The sequence below is a fragment of the Hippocampus guttulatus genome, chromosome 8, assembly GCF_054856545.1.
Source record: "Hippocampus guttulatus isolate MCC_2025c chromosome 8, RoL_Hgut_1.0, whole genome shotgun sequence".
Taxonomy (NCBI): domain Eukaryota; kingdom Metazoa; phylum Chordata; class Actinopteri; order Syngnathiformes; family Syngnathidae; genus Hippocampus; species Hippocampus guttulatus.
Genome location: NC_141268.1, coordinates 10,180,438 through 10,197,973, shown reverse-complemented (window position 1 = coordinate 10,197,973; position 17,536 = coordinate 10,180,438). Strand labels below are relative to the sequence as shown.

Sequence of the window (17,536 nt, the reverse complement as noted above, 5' to 3'; positions counted from 1 at the left end):
GTCCCACGACCCAGAGTTGGAAAATTGAAATTATTTTTATGCCCACTAGATGGCAATCTCCAGCACCAATTCGGGCCACAGCACCGTGGTTCATGGGAAAGTCAGGTCAAAAATGTTCTTCTCCAATAATGTTCTACGTCCCAAACACTAGTCTAAACACGGCCTTTTGATTAATATCGCATTTGTGGAGTATAAATTAAGTGGCAAAACAAACCCGTTTTAACCCATCTCAGGAGGTAGCCATTTTGTAACCTATTGTCAACTGAAAATGACATCAGAGCACCCATATACCCAGCTCTTACATTTGAGCGCATTACATTGTGCAAATGTAATAATGTGACAGGGCAATGGATGAGTATGTTAAAAGAAAACAAAAAAAAATCTAGTTATGAATTTTAATATTTTCTCTGGAACAAATGAAGTAGTTTATTAAACCAATCAGGAAGTTGTTGACAAAACATGAAAATTGAAAAGTCCCAATCAGAACTATATATTTTTTAGCAAGTCACCTGACAGATTTTCAATAGGATTTAGGTCTGGGTTCTTTCTTGTCCATTTCTAAACTCTCTTCTCAGTTCATCATTCATTGTTGTGACTGCTCAGTTCAGCTCGAGTCCTCTTGTTGGCCTCCATCATGAGCTGGCAGGCCTTCTTGTGTTTTGGCCAGTGTTTCACCTGACATTCTCTAAAAAATAGCAGCCAAGAGATGAACAATCATTTGACAGTAGTGACATCAAAAGACAACAATCAATTAATGCCGATGGTCTTACCTGTGACAGTACCACTCCCCTTGGCATCGAGAGCATCTCTTCGCAGCGTCCTTCCCACAACAGCCACACTTTGGCTTCTCTGGAAGTAAACTCTCCATCACGTCCAAATTGTACGTCTGAGCCAACCTGGTCCAAGACAACCATTATTCACGCAAATGCAAAGTCAAGTCCTTACTTTCCTTCTTTTCTTTTAAGTATTTTTTTTGGGGGGGGGGGGGTACCTCTGTGCCTGCAACCTTAGGTCTTTTTCAGAGGCGTTGAATGTTTGTTTGACTTGATACTTGGCGATGGCCTTCCACTTACTGGAATTCTCACTCATGATGTGGTTCCACATTTCAGGGATCTACACGTGAAAAGAAGCAGAAGGTGAATGCAAAGTTTCATTTAGAACGGTGTCGAGTTAATCATTGTTCATATATATTGCATTATTTTTTTGTGAAAATCATTAATTGATACCCTCTCAAAAAAGTTTATAATTGCGCATAGATGCCTTTAGATAACACCAGAGGGCTACTTTACTTTTATCTAAATGAATTTCCTCAGCTCACGTCAAATCCTTTGAATCAAGATGCCAGTAGATGGCGGCAAAACCACTTTTGAGGCATAGAATCTTGGTATACTGTACTCCAAATTGTACCACTCCAAACGTACCTGCTCTAAAACGAGCTCCTTCTTTGGGGGTTCGGGGTCTGTAACTGCCAGATGAGCCAGGACGCGCTGGAGCTCGGCCAAGTTGGGCAGCTGGTCGATTAACACCTCAGTCAGGAAACTGCGCAGCTGTGAAACATAAAGGGGACGTACTATAGTGTAAAGCCGCTATCATCACCACAAACACTACATCTAATGCTAGATAGAATTAGGAAGTCGATGATGCTAGAAAAAAAGCTCATCTGTTTGTGTCATTAACAAGAAGTGTATGAAGGTGCGTATAATAAGAGGGAGCTCCTTGGTCAAAACAGTTTCGAGAAAGCAAACAAGAAAGAAAAATGCTGTCATAGTCACTATATAAACAGGTGCAGCTCAATAAATATGAATATTGTGGAAAAATATCTCAGTAGTTTGATTCAATAAGTGAAACATATTTTGTGTAGCTATAGATACAGAGAGAATTATTTCATGACTTTTTAAAAATGATTGTAATAATCATAGCCTAAAGCGAACAAAAATCCCAACTTCACATCAAGAAGGCAAAAGGTGTTTACCCCTAAATAGAAATTGGTTAACTGAAATATGCCATAAATCCATTCCTGACAGGATGTTTGGAAGGTTCCAGACAGTATCAAAATCTCCAAACGTAGACTCAGATAAAGGTTTTGACACAAATATTCTAATTACAGAAAAAGGTGCAAGGCCGACAAAGTACAAATAATACAATAAACCAGAATAAAATGAGGGGAAAAAAAGCACTAGCAAAAGGCAAGGAGAACATAAACAGAAATAGCTTGTCTCAAAAGGACAAGAGGACCCAAAACGTGTATGGTACAAACCATGAATAAAGTAAGAACCAAAACACTATTTATTTGAACCAGTACAAAAACATGGCAAAAAACTATGGAGCAAAATCATGAAAGTCGTGACATAATCATGACGCGAGACAGGTGCACTGTTGGCGGGAAATGCCCAACGCTCAAGCTGGAACTCAGACACAAACAAACAGATCAAGACAATTCCAGCCCTCCCATAAAATCCGATAAAATTTTGAAATGTTTTAATGAAAAAAAATGGCTCTCTACAGTATTGTACGTTATCAAATCATACAGTAATGTCAGAATTAAATAGTTTATGCATGATGATTTCATGCTTTAATTTATTGCGCAGCTCCGTGTGTGCGCGCCTCAGCTACAGAGGGGCAGTGGAATGTAAACACATGCAAATAACTGATGAAAACAGTGACGACTGTTGAATTAACTGCAGTAGTAAATAGTATTTTTTGCAGAGTATATAGATTATATTGTCAGTCAGTGGGTGTTGCTTCACCATTTGTGCTCAACTATCTATTTCTTTAAGAGGGGAAAAAAAAATCTGCTGATCAATGTCTCACATCTGGAAAAACCTGGATGTGAGGTTATCGATAAGTGGAGGTACCACTATAACTTTCTACTCGGAAAGCAGGTGGACTTGAGTGACACATGCATGGGTAGCCATGATAGCAGCTAATTCATAAAGAATACGTCACCTTTAGAAGCTGACTCTTATTGAAACTGTTGAAGTCATATTTTCGTTGGCAGTCTTCTTTAAGGAGCAAATTGTACAGCGAAATCCAGACCTGCCCATCCAATTTGGTCATCCTCAGGCGGTCTTCCTCTGGTACCCTCTGCCATTTACCATTGATGTACTTCTCCGTGTCGCCTGCATGGGGTGTCGATAGTGAGCGAAAGTATGGATGGGTAGACTGGAAGAGGAAAGCAAAGCACACAAGTGGCGTAATGACGCTTACCTGCTGTGCAGCGGCTCCACGGGCAGCACTCGATCAGGCGCACCAGTAAACAAGGCACGTTATGCGTGCAGAGCATTCGGTTAATGGCACTGATACTGTAAACGGAAAATGACACAGGCTTTATTACAAAAGGTTGAAAGGTTTATGGGCTAGTAATGTTATCTTAATATTATCAAGGTTATATTTTTATCTGTGTGGTTTGATGTTTGTGTGCTCCCTCTTCGCAACAGTTTTTTTGTTGTTGTTGATCGGTATGGATTTATCTATAGGGCAGCAGAGCGCGCTAGTGGTTAGCACTTCTTCATTGTTGAGAATTTTCGGGTTGGAATCTCAACTCTGGCCATCCTATGTGGAATTTGTGTCCTCTCCCCATGCTTGCAGTGGTTTCCTCACATCCCAAATATATGCACATTGGGTACATTGAGGACTCTAAATCAGGTTGTGCCTAAATCTGGTGCCCTATCCAGCACCACAGCTCTAAATTGTCCTAATATAGCAAAGAAATTGGTAGTTTGTTATGAAAAGAAATGTAAAAACTACAATACAATGCAATACATCTTTATTTATAAAGCACTTTCACAACAGCTGTCACAAAGTGCTTTCAAAAAGAGTTAATATAAAATAATAAACTATAACAGAATAAAAAATATAGTTTATCTAATTATTGAATTGTTATTCAATTTTCAGTAGATTGTGCATCAAAATCAGTCACTTCCTCCTCATATGAAGTTATTGATTAACAAATTTGCTCTTCAAAGAAAAGAAAGTTTGCACCATCTGATTTTATCTGTATTTAAAAATGTGCATTGTTATAACAAAATGTTGACCAATAAGCTCTTTGATGGACAGCAACGGTACTGTACAGTACCTGTCAGTGTGGTCAGTGATGTACCGCAGCACTGACAAAGCCTTCAAGGAAATGTCAAATTCTAGCTCAGCAGCTTGAATCTGCAACTCCTAAGAAAGAAACAGAGACATGACAAGACACATCATCCATCACCTTGTTTTTCATCACTAGATGTGACCCCAACCAACACTCGTTTACCTCTTTAGAGGACAGAAGCGCCTCACCGGCCACCTTGTGCGTGTTGCGGGTCACGTCGTCGTGGTTACCGGTGTTGGCGGCCACCAGGGTGAGCTTCCGGTGGCAGTAATCCACCAAGTCAAGAATAGAGTCGTCGCTCGCCTCGCATGAGTCCTACACAAAATGTCAAGTTGTTTGTCAATAGATACATGAATACAACTGCTATAAAAGCTCTACACAACCTTGTTCAAATGCAAGGTTTTTAAATGTGAGGTTAAAAAAAAAAAAAGAGTCCAAGATAAATGTTAAAGCGACGAAAAGATCATAACTTTATATGGGGTAAATCTGAGGAACCTTAAAAAAAATAATAAATTGGACTTCATCTTAGTATTTTCACTTTTCATTGGGTTTTTTTCCTGACATGTGCTGGCGACCTCTTGGCTCGGTTAGCCTTGTGAGATCTTAACCTCAATGGGTTTTATTCGAAACATAGCCACATCCCATTTATAAGAGGGTATGGAAACATGTGCGACCACATTATAATAAGATAAGATAAGAAATCCTTTATTAGTCTCGTAATGGAGAAATTCCCAATTCACAGCAGCAAAGTTATGAAAGGAAGAAGTAGAAGAACAAAACATAGGAGCTGCTGGAAAGGCAGCCACTCTCATCACTTATCTCAGCTGTTTAATTTTTAGGGCACCTCTTAAAGTTTTTTTTATTTGTCAATTGAGTCATACACGCTCTGCAGGTGACAAATACGTTTTGGAATAATTTGTCTTGGTCCCATTTCTAATATATATAAATCTCATTTGAAGTGTATATCTACGATGCTGCTGGGGGACAAGCGCTAAGGCACTGACCTTGTGAAACATGATGGTCTCCAGCAAGTTGATGATGGTGGCTTCATGGTGGATCTGGGAGGAAGACAGAAGATAGAAATGATTTTTTCCGTCCCTAATGATATCACCATTTCTCAAAGGGTTAAGACTCAGAGGGCCACAGCTACAGCTGTTGAGAAAGCGCTATATAAATAAAAATGTATTGTATTGTATAAAATATTAAATACTAACACTTATCCATATTTTTTCAGGCGAGATTATCAAGGTTGACATCATGGTAAAAAAATATATACTGTATAAAAAATGATGTCATGGCATAATTCACGAACAGACGGTTACACATTCAGTCGTGATGTAGAATTTGCATCTTGAAGTAACTGAGGCAAATTAGAGAGTACTACTTAACTAGTTTGCAGTCGAAAGAAAGCCAAAATTATGCATTCAGATTCTCCCATACCAATAAAACGAACAATCGTTTGATTGATCATAAATTGATGAAGAATTTGATCATTAATTTTTTTCTCTCATAGTCGATTAAGTAAATGTTGTCAAACGCCCATGCATACTCAAAGCACTCAGAAGTGTACACTCCAATTGCTGTGATGACATCCTGATGCTAGTCAGAGCCTCGAAGGAGCCTACTGTATAGTTTGGTATCTGGGAATTGCTATTTTATGTTGGGGTGAATTATTCCTCTCCATAAATGGGGTCCTCGGCCATCCAGACGTTTTCTACTCTGAGCAGGAGCCTATCAGATGACTTTTGGCGAGAGAATTGCAAGTCTTCAAGCATGACGAGAGCATGCAAACAAGAGCTAAGCTCGGAACTCAGAACCTCTCAACTCTGTGGCAGATACCCTAACCACTTAATCACCGTGCTGCTCGGGCACCACAAGATAACTATGCACTCACCACCATGTAAAGAGGAAAAGTGTTCTTTGGCGTGAAGTCCTGCAGTTGACATAAAATGGGGAATATTTTTTGCTTCCACACTTCAGTCAGGATCATCTCATGTACCAGAACTGAGATCTGCAAAGGACAAAAGATATTCCGGGTCGAAACCACCCCCAAATCATTTCATGTACCAGACCTGAGATCTGTAAAGGACAAAAGGCATTCCTGTTAAGAAAAAAAGAATCAACCTCTTTTCAGGTATGGTGGTGCCTTGAAACACCATTTTAAACGGTTCATTGACCACACCCTTTAACTCATCTTTACCACGCCCTTTAACTCTATTGTAAATCATCTTTCTGGAAATACCAGTATCTGTGATTCCAAACACTTGTTCACAATGTCAACGCAAAACAGAAAAAAATAAATGGTCGATTGATGACTCGTATCTAAAAAAAAATCACATTAAGTCACCCCTATCAAGGCGCCATAAATTTATAAAAAAAAAAAAAGCACAATTTTATGTAAAATTTTACATCACTGAAACAGGATCCACATTAGTAAAATACAATTAAATATTGTAAATTAATTTATATAGCCCAAGGGACTGAAGGATATGCGGTTGAGCTGCAGCCCTTCACAATTCACATTTGGTAAGGGAGGCGGGGTCCACATCTTTTCACACGCCCACTCACACCGAGGGATAATGTGAAGTCTTCAATGAACCTAACATTAAACAGAGATATGCTTCTCGACTGGATAAACTTGATGGGCAAGGTGTTCATGGGCATAAAATTGGACAGCCTGTGGAAGAAAGGACGATGCCCAACAACCGTGTATCCATGATGGACAATCCACATCATCCAGTGCATAGCATCATCTCAAGGCACAAAGCTTCGGTAACATGCCGCTTGTCAGTGAAGCCTAGTGTACACTGTCAGACTGAGGAAATCCTTCCTCTCCCTTACTATATACAGCTTTTTAATTCCAAACTGCGTCAAACCAAACCGGCCAGCTTCATGACATGGATCCTTGAGACTTTTTTTGTGCGTCCTTTCCCCCATCGTTCCCACTCCATACCGACAATACATGTGTTTGTCATTGTCCTCACAAACATGCCCCCTCGGACATTCGCAACATCTTCTCTTAGCATTTACAAAGAAAGACGAAGTGATTGTTTGTGCGTCACCTTTCCATGAGACACTAACATCTCCTTGATGTACTCGTCCAGTGTCGCAGAAGCACTCAGTATTGCCTGCATGTTGAGCTTCTCAATGTGCTCATGTTGTCTGAACCACCTATGAAGGGAGAACATATTAAAACGTTTTTTTTTAATCACTCAGTTATTGTTTTGGAACCACTTTCTACACTTTGTTACTAACCCAGTGGTTCTCAAAGTGATATCCCAGGGCACCCTAGAGACAGCAAGATGCAACTTGGGGGGTGCTAACCACTTAATATAGTGATCAAATTGCTATGTTGGAAACTTTCACTGTGCTTTTGTGAACTAGCTTTGCTCTGTTTGCAGCCATGTTTTCAAATTTCCCCAGTGTGGGACTAATAAAGGTTATCTTATGTTGTTAGTGTAAGAACTGCATGTACTGCAGGGGTTGACATACCATTAGACAAGCACATACAATTGAATGGGGCTGAGATTTTCAGAGGCCAACAAATGTCTAAAAAAAAACCCCCAAGAAAGTTGTTTTCCTTTTAAAGCTATTTTTTTAGTCTTCATTCATGCAGTTAAAAAATATTCAAATGCTCATTAATTACCAGTCTATTCCATTTTGCTGCACATGCGTGTACATGATTTAAGATGATTGAAACTTCACTGTGGGGAAAATTAACTAGATTTATCCCTGTGAAGAGTAGAAAAGAAGAATGACCGCTGAGGATGCAGTAGAGATGAAGTGAAGAGTGACACAATTTGTGCTTTTCATTACGGAGACGCAAGTATAAAAGCGTTCAAAATATTAAATGAGGATTCATGTTCGTGCCAATTCCAGTAACAAGATCAGGATTCACTTATGATTGGATGATAATCCTCATGCTGAATTTTAAGGATTTTATCTTGCTCAGGAAACAGGAACATTTCCTCACATTAACATTTTGTATTTGATGACAAACATTAAAATGAAAACTCGATGCAGTACGTACGTTACAGGCCATCCTGGGTTTTCCTTGGGCCTCCAAATGACTAATATACTGTATGTGCACGTGATAGTTATGTTCAATTGGCGTTAGGATGATGAGGGCATCATGTGAAAAATTGAGTACCCAAATTGAGAACCTCTGTAGTCTAGCCACTTTTATAGCTAGCACTAGTTTGTCAATTCGACTCGAATTTACCTCGTCGAGCCCACGTCTTTGAGAGAAAATATTTCCAAACTTTCTATGAACGCCTCCGCTTCCACTGGCAACAGAACCGAGCCCTCCATTTGGTGTTGTTGAAAACGTGTCGAGTGGAAAGTGAGTTTACGAGCGACTGCTGTCAGTCGTTCGTGTAAGTGTCGTTTTTTGGTCGTTATGGCAGCAACGTACACTAACGGCGCAGTACCTCTGTGACGTCAATGAGAGGCGCCACATCATAAAGATGCGGAATTCCAGACCCACAATCCGATCGGGACCAATTCAAGAGCCGAATCAAAACTAAACTACTGACCTCGCAAAATGATTGAATGTGCTTTTCACCAAGGCATAAATTAACATTGCAGCTTGCATTGATAAAAGAGTGGCATCATACTGAGTGTTGATTTTGTTACCTTATTTTGCGCATGTACTGATTAATGCATGTAAGCACGCCACGTCGTTCACATTCATCAAAAATCATGTCTACAAATGTTTTTACCCCCCCCAACCAAAAAATAAAACCAGTCAATGTTTTTTGTTTTTTCCACTGAATTTTGAATCTTTTCTCTCCAGAAAACGACATCAATTTCTTAAGGCACATTTTCCCGAAAAAAAAATATTCGAACAGTTTTTAAATATACTGTATATCATAAAACAAAACATTTTGTGTATTTTATATATTTTAAAACATCAAGTATTTTTTCTTTAAAACAATTTATGCAAGGTTTTTTTTGTTGTTGTACATGAAAAATGTTTTTTTAATTACAGTTTGAGCTTCCTTCATATCTCAAAAACAAATCAAAACAAAAATTTTTGTGGTTTTTTTTAAACCAAATTATGAGCTTCATCTGAAAACAACAAAAACAATACATTGTGTTTTAGATTTTAAAAATTGGATACATGTGTGCAATATATATAAATATATATTAAACAAAAAACAATACCAAAAACGATTTTTTTATCAAAAATACGGACACAAAAATATATGAGAGTGGATCAGAACCTCGCACCTTCCTTTCATATGTCAGGCAGATGTGCTAAGCGCTACCGCTGCATGCCTCCAAGACAAAGAATGAAAACAACAGTTTTAAAATATTTTATTGATCATAATTTCTTTTGTACAGTAATCATTCATCATAAGCAGGTGATAATAAAAAGTGGCAATTAAAAAAAAATTTATTGGACCATTTTCTTTGACGACCAACACTCCTTTGCCGGAAAACATCTTTGGTTGGGCTACTCTTCATCTGTTAATCAAACAGTTCTCTTATTCAGGATGGCACATGCAGCATCACTTCCAGCACACAACAATGTTGGGATCATTTTCCAAACGCTCATCCAGCTCCTTGTAGCTGACACCTGCCAAGTGAAAAGAGCATCATGAGCACACCGTCTGGTTTTTTCCCCCCCTCAGCGAGTCACAAAGTTAATACTTGCCAGTCTTGCAGCAGATCTCATCATAGCTGTGACAGCCCGTGTAGAAGCGAGGTGGCCTGCTCCGCTCGTCACGTGTCACCTTGACAGGGTATTTCTGCAGCCGTCGGATGAGAGACTTCATAAGGCCAAACTGAATCAGCCTCCTGAAAGGGTGAACACATGACAGAATTAAATCTCACCTGACCTCGTCTGTCATGCGACATCATGTTTTTTCCTCCCCCCGTGAGCCACTGACCTCTCGTCAACTCTCTGCAGCTGCTGTGAGTAGCGGGAACAGAGGTCGCGGACGGTGGTTCCTGGACTCAGACCACAGTATAGCTGGAACACATCTCTCACACTCGGACGCTTCTGACCTAACGGTAATGACAATATCCAGTATAAATGAACATAAATACGGCACTCCTTTGTAAGAATTGCGCAGTGAATTCCGGTCAACCTGCGAATAACTATTCATGAAATTAACTATTAACAAAAAATATATATTTTCTGAAAAATCACCTTATTTGATGTATTTCTGCACTCCTTCTGTAATGAAGCAGACTCAACTGGCGTGCAGTATGCAGGGTTTGGACACGAGTGTTCAGGGCCTACTGTCTGCGACTAGTTTCGCTTGCGATTCAAAATTTGAATCACGGGTGAATGGTGTCGCAAAGCTGCAGATGTCACATGAGCTTTCCCAATAAAAAGATGTTTCCGTTTATAATAGAGACTCAGTCAGCCGTCACAAAACTTTACCAATTATGTACGGTATATTATACACATAAATAATACTTAACCATATGATTTCACATGTACTTGTAGCTAAAACGTGAAATGCTGAGAGTGCAACTAAAATGCGTACAAGGCATCATAACAAAAATTACATTGCGGAGGAGAAGCAACATAGAGCTATTCACCACCAGGCCAAGTCATAACAACACAGTGTAGACAGTATTTTCTTTTTTTTTTTTTCTTTTTTACAGCGAATGAATCAATGATCTTTCTGTTCACCGCTTTCGGCCATGACACTCAGGTGTGTGGCAAGCCGAAGATGCCACTCAAACACCCTGCACCTTCTAGGGCGTTAAGAAGGCGAAGCTACTTGTGTGGTTGATGCCAAAGAAAACTACAGTATGTGATGAACTTCTCAGGATGATGATGAGAAAGGTTTAGATCCCAACTGGCAGCGATGGAATGAAGAGCAGATGAGCTCGTAATCGCTAGCTGGCCAATGTCAGGTGCAGTGAGTACCCATCTAAAGATAAAGAGTCCTTTGTGATATTTGTACAGTATAAAAAAAACAACAAGCATATCTATGTACTGTATCATTGAGTCAAAAATGTCATGAAATGGCTAATAGGAAAGTAGTAATTGGTACAAAGTACCTCGGTTGCAAAGCAGCAACACACACCATCAGCATCCTCACACTTCAGGTGCATTTTTTTGATGCCAAATAAACTATTTATTCTTAAGGGTGATGCTGTAAGATGAGATTTCTGCTCTTGGTGTTTGTGTGGCTTGGTCCCTCATCCCTCTGAATAACAAGGGTTAAAGGTACTACACTCTCTTACAATCGTTGTAGCTTTTTTATCTTGTTTACCTTGCTTGGTGACATAGTTTAGACATTCCTCCTGGATGAGTTTATCATCGATCAGGCTCTGCACTTTGGGGGTGGTACAGTAAACATTGGAGTACTGAAAGTGAGCAAATAATAGCAACAAAAAAAAAAGATTACAACAACAACAAAAAAAAAAGATCACGTAAAATCAACATGTTTTCATTTCTACATAAAATTAATTTCCAACGCAAATGAATACAGTATGCAATTCTTTGTCATCATTTAATGTAAACTTTCTTTACTCCAAAAAACAGAAACAAAGTACTACAGTATATGCAATCATAGTATAATGCTCAGTGATGATTTTAATTTCCAAAGTACCTGGAATATGGACACTAGGGTCACGACATCATAGTACCTGAAAATAAAACGGGAAAATATATACATGTCAACTTCACAGTGCAGAGGTACCGGGTTCAATTCCAGCTCCGGCCTCCCTGTGTGTGGAGTTTGCATGTTCTCCCCGGGCCTGCGTGGGTTTTCTCCGGGTACTCCGGTTTCCTCCCACATTCCAAAAACATGCATGGCAGGCTGATTGAACACTCTAAATTGTCCCTAGGTGTGAGTGTGGGCGTGCGTGGTTGTTTGTCTCTGTGTGCCCTGCGATTGGCTGGCACCCGATTCAGGGTGTCCCCCACCTACTGCCCGAAGTCAGCTGGGATAGGCTCCAGCACCCCCCACGACCCTAGTGAGGATAAAGCGGTTCGGAAGATGAATGAATGAATGAACGTGTGGCGGTCAGTGAAACAAATAAATAGAACAGTGACTACCTTGGCACGCACAAAGGAATCAAGTTACTATGCTTGTTACAAGCTGTTTATTGATACTTCAAGTTGAAGTTTACCTTTAAACTAAGCCCATGCCCCCCAAAAAAGAAACTACAATATGTTTAGCAAAAATAAATAAATAGCTTCATCTTACAAATGTTTGCCAGCTTGACCTTAACGCATGATGTGAGGTGCCATAGACGGGCTAACAGAATTACCATCAATTTCATGGTATAAATCTTTCAATAATTAATATTTGAAAACAAACGGTGAAACATTTACAGAAAGATGGTGTAGCAATAGTCACAGGTACACATTTTTTTCTACTCTGTGGTAAACTAGTTATACGGCTTCAGATGAGTTGCAAGTCTACTTAGCCTCTTTTCATGTCATTTACAGCACGTACGATCTGCCTTTGTGCACCACATTGCCCCCTGAAGGCCTAGACGCACAAATCGGATGATTGTTTCTGAAAACAGAAGCAGCACGTGCAGTATACCTTATGGGCTGGTGGAGTAAATCAATCATGTGGAAATTCCAAACATTTTTTAATATATTAAAACATTACATGACATAGTTACCGGTATGTGTGAAACTTATGCCATTTGAAATGAAAATGTGTGGGGGGGTTTTAAACAATATTCGACTTCAATCAACACGTTTTGTAAGGACTTCAATTCGGACTTCGTGTGAAAAAAAAGTGGTATCGGTGCATCCCCATTGAAAAATATAACATGACTTATTACAATGTCAATTCCATCACAGAGATCTTCATTCATCCATCACTCCACTTAGCGAAGTGTACTTACAGCAGATTCTGCACAGCAATACGAACTATATTCAACTCCACGTCTGCTTCGGCAGATATTTTTTGCACATGTCGAAAGCCATCGATGTAGGGCAGAATCTGTAGGCAGAATAAAGAAGACGAGTGCATCATCTGGAACTGTCAGGCTGCCATGGCAGCTTTACAGCACCACATTGGTGGCCAAAAGTGCACGCTCATCAAGCAGAGAATTTTTGTCTTTTTTTTTTTTTTTTGTCATTATTATTTTTTTAAATCCGACTTGACAGTCAGCGTGTGGGCTGGGTCTTTGGTATTCGGGCTAGTGTGGCAGCTTTAGAGCGCCTCATTGTCGGCCGGCAGTGCACATATATCGTGGAGAAAAGGCAAAAGAGCGAGGTAAAATAAATCATGTCTGACGTCACAGTCAGTGTGTGGAAAAGGCCTTCGCGCTGTCAAGGTTGCCTCGTTGTTGTGTCGTGGAAAGTCCTGGTATGATATGACCCAGCCACTGAAGGTTTTATGTACGCAATATTTTCACTCTTTCTCTTTCTGTCAAGCATCGTCTTGCTAGTGTGTAAATGTTCAAATCAGCTGTGCTTCTACATGTGTGTAAAGAACCCGAGTGAGGTTCAAACACATTCCTGCGATGGAGCATTTGACATTGTGACCCACATGGATTGTCTTTCTTTGTCAGACCACATTAGTGGCGCAGCTTCCACACGTTAGACAACTGTTGTTTTCCAGCTGACATGTGGATACACAAACATTGAGCTGCCTGTGAACTGTTGGACGATCCCCTTATCTGATCAGAGGCATTGTCCCAACATTTCTTAGTATTTAGAGATGCCTTATCTGACGTCGCACGACATTAGACGCAACACTGGCGCACCTGCTGCGTGGTGAGATCCCATTGAGACTTAATAAAGTGGTCTTTGCTCTGAATGAAAACCGGGACGTCGTACTCCTGGACGACTGGGGGATCCTTCCGCAATGGGATCAGCTTTAAGTGGATGGTGTTGGATTCGTCTTTAAAAAAAGAAGAGAGAGAGAGAGAGAGAGAGAGAAAAGCAGGCTGATGATCATAAATTTCCCCAAATGTCTTTCAAGAGCAAAATCCAGACAGATTAGTATGTTCAGTAACTAGGCTGCAACCAATCAGACTTCCAGAAACTACTTGTACAAATAACAGAGACAATTTGAATTTTTCCGATCCAGATTTATCATTCGTCATGATCAGATTTACGCTGAAAACTTGGATTGGGATGGGATGATCAACAACTCACCATCATGCCTGGAATTAGAATTCATGGAAATGATATTATGATGTTCAAAGATTGTGCGCTATCTTGCTCTTACAATACATACAGTATCATAAAACTGACATTGCTTTTGGGGGGAAAAAAGGTCAAAGCACATTTGCATTCGCAGAAACAATCAACAATGTCACTTCCGTGAACGAGGTACGATACTGAACCGTACCTATGGGTAAGGTGCAGGCCCCTGTAGCGTTGAGCTCTTCCAACAGGGTTGACATGATAGGCAGAAGTTTCTGTTTGCTCTCGTCAGTGGAAATGAATCCACTCTCCAGCTGCAGCACAGCAAACACATACACTTGAAGAAGGGGAAATACAACATTTTGTAAAATTAAGGTTATTTTATTAGTATACGAAAATGTATGTGTCTGTGGAATGTGAAAGTCTCTGTGAGCGACCTAAAACTTTGCCAAATTGTGCACAAATGCTTTCATTGTTTTAGGGGTGCATACCCCCCTTAAAAACAAACAAACAAACAAACAAAAAAACACTGTGGACTCCATTTCACAGTTATAAGTATGGGTGGGGTAGGCAGGGACCAGAATCAGATTCTGACAACATTTGACGGTATCACAGCACAAAAACAAAAGTACTTTCTTCTCAGAAAATGATTACCCGGTAGTTATTTCGCCACAGGTTTTGCATATCCTACTTCTACAAAGCCACGGTACAATAAAAAATAAAAATAAAAAATCCCAAAAGAGATGACTTTGTCAACAAAGGGGAACGTTGTCAGGTTCGCTGACTGCTGGTACCAGCAAAAGGAGGGGGAGGGGTCATGACATTTTTCCAGCACGGTTGAGTAAAATAAATAAATAAATAAACTCCCCCGAAAAAAAACCTCTTAGAAGTAAATTTTAGCAGTTTAGAAACTGTGACTTTTTAAAAACACTGCACAATGGACCCCCGCCAGCCAACCCACGAATAGCGAACATCTGCTAATAACTGATACTCGCTGAAATGCAATGAGGGAAATGTTACTTATTTTAACCCAATAAGGCTGGCACAGTGGACGACTGATTAGCATGTACTCCTCATAAGTACAGCGATCCAGGGTTCAATTCCAAGCCCCAGCCTTCCTGTGTGGAGTTTGCATGTTCGCCCCGTGTCTGAGTAGGTTTTCGCCGGACACTCCAGTTTCCTTCCACATTCTAAAAACAAGCACGTAGCTTAATGGAACACTCCAAATCAGTGGTCCCCAACCTTTTTTGCCCCACGGACCGGTTTAATGTCAGACAATATTTTCAGGGACCGGCCTTGAAGGTGTGACAGATAAATACAACAAAATAATATAATATTACCTGCATGAAAAATATGGTATTTTCGAAACATAATAACAAACATGAATCATGACAAAATGAACGTCCTATCTGGCCACAACACTCTCCGGTCGCGATGGTAACGTTTAAACCTCCCTCCAAAATAAGATACAAAGTGCATGAAAAATACGACTCACCATCTCCGCGTATTATGCAGAGTGGGCTTGATGCGTGGGAATCTCCTGATGAGATAAATCCCGATTTTAAGTAGGACTCCTGATATTGTCAATTAAATGTAGCTTTGTTTTTCTTGGAAGTTGTAGGCTCCTCTTCTGTCTCCTGGCTGGGCCTTTTCCCTTTCCCAAAGACGTTTGTTTTTTACTAATTTTGCTAGCTCCCGGGTTTCTTTTCAGCAGTAACCTATGGTGTGACCAAGAAGCGCGCCTTGACCTGCGTCAAGAGTGACATACTGTAGACGGATGTAACGGAGAATCCGGTAAATTTTCAAAATAAAACATCTTTCAGATCCTGAAATGAATAAAACGAAAGTAATGTAAGTTATTTATTCTTTCTGTGCGGCCTGGTACTAAATGACCCACGGACCGGTACCGGTCCGCGGCCCGGGGGTTGGTGATCCCTGCTCTAAATGGTCCCTCGGTGTGAATGGTTGTTGATATGTGCCCGGCAATTGGTTGGCAACCAGTTCAGGGTGTACCCCGCCACCTGCCCGAAGATGGATCAACAGTTCAGATCATGGATGGATCAATGTTGCGCATGTTGCAGTGAGCAGCTAGATCCTTTCCTGAATTGCTGTAAATTCCATTTCTAGTTCTATGGTCATCATCCCTCTTTTCCTCTTTGCTATCACAGGTACAAGCATTTTGTCAAAAGTAAAAGAATAATGAAAGACAATTTAGTAAAGTAAGATTTTCACATAAAGATACACATGTTAATGGTTCACATTTTTTCCCAGAAAACTCCAAATTGCAAAACCTATGACACTATACTGTATTATGAAGATATAAAATATTTTACCTCCAGTGTGGTGAGGTATCCAGACAGTTTCTTGACAATCGGCTCGAGGGCACACGTGTTGGTTTGTGAATCACAAACAAAGCCCAAATTAAACAGGAGGGCGTTACGGCTGTACTTCTTATGCTCGATGCACACTGGACACCCGATTAACTTTTTGCCCATCGCAGTGCTACAGGGAGGCAAACAGGATGACAATGCATAACACTGTGACATTAATGCAGTGTGGTAAAACAATTAGCTCCATACACTGTTATTAATTTGTTCTGCAACTCCTGTTTGGTAATAATATAAACCTGAACCGTGTCAAAGAGTTCCCGAGAAATGTACTCTTCCGGGACCTGAACATAAAAAACAAGGGTTATAATCAGACATATTTATAGCATATTACTGTACATTTTCACCGTAAACTTACAGTAGTATTGTATTTCACTCACCAAAAATGTTACACTCACCTGATATGTTATTTTGGGACCCAAAGTCGGGTGAAATTCGCTAAAGAATATGCACTCTATTCGAGAGTCCATGTACATAACGCACCTGGCACTTGGTGCTTCTTACTTATACGAAAAAAAAAAAAAAAAAAACATTTTTAAAAATATGCTCCAGACTTCCTTTTTAAACTAGCTGGTGAGCTAAGCTTGTTGTTTCGACACGAAAATTACAATAACACAATGAAAACCCATATCAGCACACGAACGACATAAAATGCATCATAACAAATGCGCCGTTGTACATTTTTCAAACACTATTTGACTTTTGCTACTACACAAAAAAACATTTTGCAGCCGCACCACAAATAGTTGGGAAAACAACAATGATGCCTTCACAGCACCTTGTAAAAACACTATATACTATTTTGGTTAGATCAATATTGAATGAGAATTTCTCTACTCTTCAAAACAAAAAAATATATATATATAACGCATTATCATATCTCAGCTCTCCGTTGTTGTTTTTTAGTTCAGTTTGTGTGCCCATTCAGACTATTATTAATATTGTCACGACTGTCTCTAAATGCAACACTACTCG

The 17,536-nt window shown here is 39.9% G+C and overlaps 2 protein-coding genes across 3 annotated transcripts; both read right to left on the bottom strand.

Moving 5' to 3' along the window:
• Positions 1-416: 416 nt before the first annotated feature.
• Positions 417-8,471, bottom strand: zmynd10 (zinc finger, MYND-type containing 10). The gene is made up of 12 exons (XM_086117943.1): positions 8,313-8,471; positions 7,153-7,261; positions 5,985-6,101; positions 5,095-5,148; positions 4,253-4,405; positions 4,076-4,164; positions 3,208-3,302; positions 2,947-3,119; positions 1,422-1,547; positions 992-1,113; positions 771-896; positions 417-685 (listed from the first exon to the last, which is right to left on the bottom strand). The coding sequence occupies exons 1-12, from the start codon at positions 8,399-8,401 to the stop codon at positions 580-582; spliced, it is 1,359 nt and encodes a 452-aa protein (XP_085974069.1). The 5' UTR covers positions 8,402-8,471; the 3' UTR covers positions 417-579.
• Positions 8,472-9,392: 921 nt separating this feature from the next.
• nprl2 (NPR2 like, GATOR1 complex subunit) lies at positions 9,393-17,504 on the bottom strand. Of its 2 annotated transcripts, XM_086116791.1 has the most exons (11): positions 16,960-17,504; positions 16,754-16,845; positions 16,508-16,676; positions 14,380-14,488; positions 13,790-13,926; positions 12,923-13,020; positions 11,668-11,704; positions 11,329-11,422; positions 9,985-10,102; positions 9,750-9,892; positions 9,393-9,671 (listed from the first exon to the last, which is right to left on the bottom strand). In XM_086116791.1, exons 1-11 carry the CDS (start codon positions 17,035-17,037, stop codon positions 9,604-9,606), a joined length of 1,143 nt encoding a protein of 380 aa, XP_085972917.1. In that variant the 5' UTR covers positions 17,038-17,504; the 3' UTR covers positions 9,393-9,603. The 2 variants fall into 2 exon arrangements, with proteins under 2 accessions (XP_085972917.1, XP_085972918.1); XM_086116792.1 differs by lacking the exon at positions 16,754-16,845 and having other exon boundaries at positions 16,960-17,502.
• Positions 17,505-17,536: the final 32 nt, after the last annotated feature.